This window comes from Triticum dicoccoides, chromosome 2B (assembly GCF_002162155.2).
Source record: "Triticum dicoccoides isolate Atlit2015 ecotype Zavitan chromosome 2B, WEW_v2.0, whole genome shotgun sequence".
Classification (NCBI taxonomy): domain Eukaryota; kingdom Viridiplantae; phylum Streptophyta; class Magnoliopsida; order Poales; family Poaceae; genus Triticum; species Triticum dicoccoides.
This window is the reverse complement of record NC_041383.1, coordinates 16,694,780-16,699,848: the sequence shown is the minus strand read 5'-3', so window position 1 is coordinate 16,699,848 and position 5,069 is coordinate 16,694,780. Positions and strand designations below refer to the sequence as shown.

General features: G+C 43.6%; 1 protein-coding gene across 1 annotated transcript; it reads left to right on the top strand.

Annotated features, from left to right (window-relative positions):
• Positions 1-204: 204 nt before the first annotated feature.
• Positions 205-3,781, top strand: LOC119366855 (probable leucine-rich repeat receptor-like protein kinase At1g35710). Its single transcript, XM_037632554.1, has 3 exons — positions 205-987; positions 1,492-3,283; positions 3,387-3,781. The coding sequence occupies exons 1-3, from the start codon at positions 205-207 to the stop codon at positions 3,737-3,739; spliced, it is 2,928 nt and encodes a 975-aa protein (XP_037488451.1). The 3' UTR covers positions 3,740-3,781.
• The last annotated feature ends 1,288 nt before the right edge of the window (positions 3,782-5,069 follow it).

Here is a 5,069-nt window from a genome sequence, read left to right as displayed (position 1 = left end):
AGTAGAATTTACGTGGAGACACACGGTTTTCACGCTAGAACGAGCTAGGCGATATATTTCACTTAAATTAGGACTCTTTCCAGTCGTACGCGGAGACAAATGAACGGTATACCAACCGACCTGGGAGTTACCACCAACTTAGCATATATATATAGATGAACACATGACCAAGAGCCAAGATCCAACCACAGCTAGCGATTAGTCATGGAGGCTTCCCATTGCCTGCCCTTCATCCCACTCTGTCTCCTACTAGCCACGTTAGCCCCAGCCAAGGCAGTGCGAGTGCCATCCCTGCAAGAACAAGCAGGAGCGCTCCTTGCCTGGAAAGCCACGCTCCAAAGCCACCCACCCCAGCTGAGATCCTGGGGAAGGGGACACCACCACAGTACATGGCCGTGCAGCTGGCATGGCATCACATGCGGCAAGGACGGAGCGACGCACCATGAGGTGATCGCCGAGATCTCTCTGCCGGGGCTGCGGCTGAGGGGGGAGCTCGGCGCCCTCAACTTCACGGCGCTGGCGACCCTGACGAGCATCCAGCTCTCGCACAACAGGCTCACCGGGAGGATCCCGCCGAGCATCGCGTCACTCGGAGAGCTCCGGTTCCTGCTTCTTCGGCGCAATCAGATAAGGGGCCCTTTACCACCTGCTCTTGCATCCTTGAGAAACCTACGCTGCTTAATGCTCCAGGAGAATCAACTCTCTGGTGAAATGCCAAGGCAAATAGGGCAACTAGAGGGACTTGTGGTGTTGAACCTGTCTGCCAATCACTTGTCCGGTCCCATCCCCAGTGAACTAGGCTACCTAAAGAAACTGCTCAGGGTAGATATCGCCGACAACAACCTCACAGGCCCCATTCCAAGTAATTTAGGGAATCTCACTAAACTCACTGTCTTGTACCTTTATGGTAACCAATTATCTGGATATCCTCCTCGAGAGCTAGGGTACCTTGTGAATCTAAAGGAGTTGGATCTCTCCCACAACAAGTTGATGGGTTTCATCCCCGGTACCTTTGGAGGCATGATCAACCTCACACTCTTGTCCCTAGCGGATAACCAACTTTCCGGATGCATTCCTCCAGAGCTAGGTAGCTTGTTGAATCTAAAAGAGTTGTACCTTGAAAACAACAAACTTGTTGATTCCATCCCTAGTACCTTCTTGAATTTAACAAACCTCACTGGCTTGTACCTATCGGGTAATCAACTTTCTGGGTCTATACCTCGAGAACTAGGTTACATGGTGAATCTAAAAGAGTTGGTTCTTAGCTCCAACAATTTCAACGGCTCCATACCTAATACCTTTGGGAGTTTGGTTAACCTCACTGAATTGTATCTATGGAATAATACACTCTCCGGGTGTATACCTCAAGAACTAGGTTACCTAGTGAATCTTGAAGAATTGGATCTTAGTTGCAACAAACTAATGTGTACTATTCCCAAAAACTTTGGCAGTTTTAGTAACCTAACTATCATGAACCTTCGTGATAACCATCTCATGGGTTATATCCCCAATATCTTTGGAAATTTGACAAAGCTCGCTACCTTACACCTCGATGATAATCAGTTCTCTGGACATGTTCCTCTAGAAATTGGCACCTTATGGAATCTCAAAATTCTGGAACTCGACAATAATAATCTCTCTGGTCCCCTACCACCTGGGTTGTGCTCTGGAGGCAAGCTCATGTATTTAACTGCATCTAATAACAGTCTGGATGGACCACTTCCATCAAGTTTTCTACACTGCAGAAGCCTATTTAGAGTTCGTCTAGAAAGGAATCAAATAGAAGGAGATATTTCTGAGTTGGGAGGTCATCCAAGTCTTGACTATATGGATATGAGCTCGAATAAACTCTTTGGAAAATTATCTTCTCTTTGGGGGGGAAGTCAGAATATTACCATGCTACGCCTCTCAGACAACAACCTGACAGGGGAAATACCCATAAATATGGGGCAGCTAACTCAGCTAGGGATACTTGATCTCTCATCAAACAAGCTTGAAGGAGATATTCCAATTGAACTGGGCAATCTAAAAAACTTGTTCCAGTTGAACCTCGCGGACAATTTGCTCCATGGAAGCATACCACAAGAAATCGGAGCACTATCTAGTCTACAGTTATTCGATTTGTCATCAAATAACCTAAGTGGTTTGGTACATGGGTCAATTGGGAATTGTTTAGAGCTTCGCTCATTGAACCTGAGCGGAAATAACTTTACAGGAAACATCCCTACCGCATTAGGGGTGTTGCACAACTTACAATACATGTTGGATTTGAGTGATAATTCATTTACTGGGGCAATACCAAGCCAACTTAGCGGCCTGATCATGCTAGATACTTTGAATCTTTCACACAATGAACTTAATGGATCCATCCCTCAATCATTTAAGAGTATGGAAAGCTTGATATCCGTTGATGTATCTTACAATGAATTGGAAGGAGTAGTCCCTGAGAGTAAGCTTTTTCAAGGAGCCCCGTTGACGTGGTTCATGCATAATAAGATGCTATGTGGTGTAGTGACCGGACTCCCCCACTGTAGTAGTACAACTGTAAACCAAGGGAAAAGAAAAGGATACAAAACACTTGTACTAGCAGTGGTTCCTGTGCTGATGTCTCTTGTTCTTGTTGTATTTGTATTGATGTTTCAACATGAAAGGAACAAATCCAAGGCAATTGACACGGACAAAGTAACACAAAAAAATGTGTTCTCTATTTGGAGTTTTGATGGGGCAAACGTGTTCAAACAAATTGTTGAAGCAACCAATGATTTTAGTGAGATTCATTGCATAGGAACTGGGGGATATGGATCTGTCTACAAGGCTAGGCTTCCAACATCGGAAATATTTGCGGTGAAGAAGATGTGTGTTATTGAAGATGAGAATTGCATGAAGGGGTCACTCTTCCATCGTGAAATTGAGGCATTGGTACAGATTCGGCATCGGAACATCGTAAAACTATTCGGGTATTGTTCCTCTAGCCAAGGAAAGTTCCTTATATATGAATATATGGAGAGAGGAGACTTGGCAGAAGCACTGACGGTCGATCGAAGGGCAGTTGAGTTGGACTGGAGAAGGCGGATACATATTGTGCTAGATGTGGTTCACGCTTTGGCCTACATGCACCATGATTGTTGGTCACCAATAGTGCACAGAGATATAAAAAGTAAAAACATTTTGCTTGATCAGGAATTTAGAGCTTGCATCTCTGATTTCGGTACGGCTAAAATTCTAAATATTGATGGCAATAATATCACAAGGCTTGCAGGGACAAAGGGTTATCTAGCCCCGGGTAAACAAAAATCAAACCCTTTTTTTTCTTTTCTTTTTGCGGGTAACAAAAAAATGCACATTATGGGACGGAGGGAGTACTAATTAATATTCAATGATTGCAGAGCTTGCATATACAGAAAATGTGACAGCGAAATGTGACGTATACAGCTTTGGGGTGCTTGTCATGGAGCTCTTTATGGGGTCTCATCCAGGCGAATTGCTCTCATCCCTCTCTGAGACCAGCAAGAATAATACTGTGAGCCTGCAACATCTGCTGGACTCAAGGCTCGAGCTCCCTGATGCTGAAACCGCAGGAGAAATATACCACATGCTCCGTGTTGCAGTTCAGTGCCTGGAGCCTAGTCCATCACGGAGACCAACAACACGACGTGCTAGTGATGAGCTATCTGCTAGCAAAGCATTTGAAGGTCATGTTCATTATCTGCATGCTGGCCTCACCATTCCCACTCACTAGTTCTCGCGGCCGTGGATGATGAATTCGTGCCATATAGTTTCTTCTTTGCTACCTGCCTACCTACCTACCTACCTACCTAGTTGAATAAAAGTGTGGTTGTCAAAGAGTATCTAGCAAGAACAGGGCTGTGCTATTTCTAGTTGAAATGAAATTTCTTGTTGAACCTTAGTAAGTTGATGAGATTTACGGATTTACTATTGATTATTTATTCTCTGTTTTCTTGATGAGAGTATGTGCAAATGTTTTTTTTTCTCTTCCCACAATAGATGGCAATTGCTCTCTTTCTCTGCACTTCTATGGAAGGTGCAATTTACAGTTATTACTAATGGTATAATTTATACCTATATGGAGCATGTATTGTTAGTGTGAGTTCTTCCTTGGTTATTATTGACAAAAGGACAAGCGCTAAATTATGTAGTCAAATTACTTTCTTTAGGTCATTCCTAATTTTGTTGTGAACATTCAAGAAAGGCTACTTAAATCACCTGTTCTAAAAAAATTCACGTGCCTCTACGACGGGTTCAGGAGCGTGAAGCATAGGGTGGTGGCCAAGAAGGCCGCGACGAGGGTCTCAATCGCGTGCTTCTTCAGCACGCATTAATTTCCACCCTGCCTCTACTAGAATGTACGGTCTGATTAAGGAGCTGCTGCCCGATGAGAACCCACCATTGTACAAGGAGACCCTCATCAGAGATTACATCGAACATTACTACTCCATCGGGTTAGATGCGAAAACTGCCAGCTCAGATTTCCGGTTGTGAATTGTGAAGGAGAGTTTGTGCCCTCATAGCATACTATAGACTACTCCCTCCATTCCTAAATATAAGTCTTTTTATAGATATACCACTATAAACTACATGCGGATGTATATAGACATATTTTAGAATGTAGATTCACTTATTTTGCTCCGTATGTAGTCCATAGTGGAATCTCTAAAAGAATTATACTATTTAGGAACGAAGGGAGTATATCAGTGTACCTGGAACATGGATACTTGAGCAGTTTGTGAAGTTAGAAAAATGACAGTAAAATGGCAGTACAAGTGCCATTATGTTGTATATACATTTGGTACAGGGGTGATTATATTGTATACATGTGGTACAGAAGGGCACTAGTTTGGTGCCCTGGTGCATTTTACTGGAACAGAAAAGAGCACTGCTAAAATCTTCATGAAATTCTCCTCAACTGTGCTTCATGTCTGATCCTGTAAAAACAGTGCTGGATCTATGTCTGGAACGCGGAATTTCTTCGCGCCGATTCCAGGGGCGGCCTCAAACTGTTTCCTGTAAAATTCTTGATTGCCATTCATTTTTGGCTTGAGCAGTTGAGG

Excerpts from the sequence above, each read along its gene's own strand:
- LOC119366855 (XM_037632554.1), top strand. The coding sequence starts at position 205 with ATGGAGGCTTCCCATTGCCTGCCCTTCATCCCACTCTGTCTCCTACTA. Across the intron at positions 988-1,491 it reads TGGATCTCTCCCACAACAAG|CTCATGGGTTATATCCCCAA; the intron begins TTGATGGGTTTC and ends CGTGATAACCAT. Across the intron at positions 3,284-3,386 it reads AAAGGGTTATCTAGCCCCGG|AGCTTGCATATACAGAAAAT; the intron begins GTAAACAAAAAT and ends CAATGATTGCAG.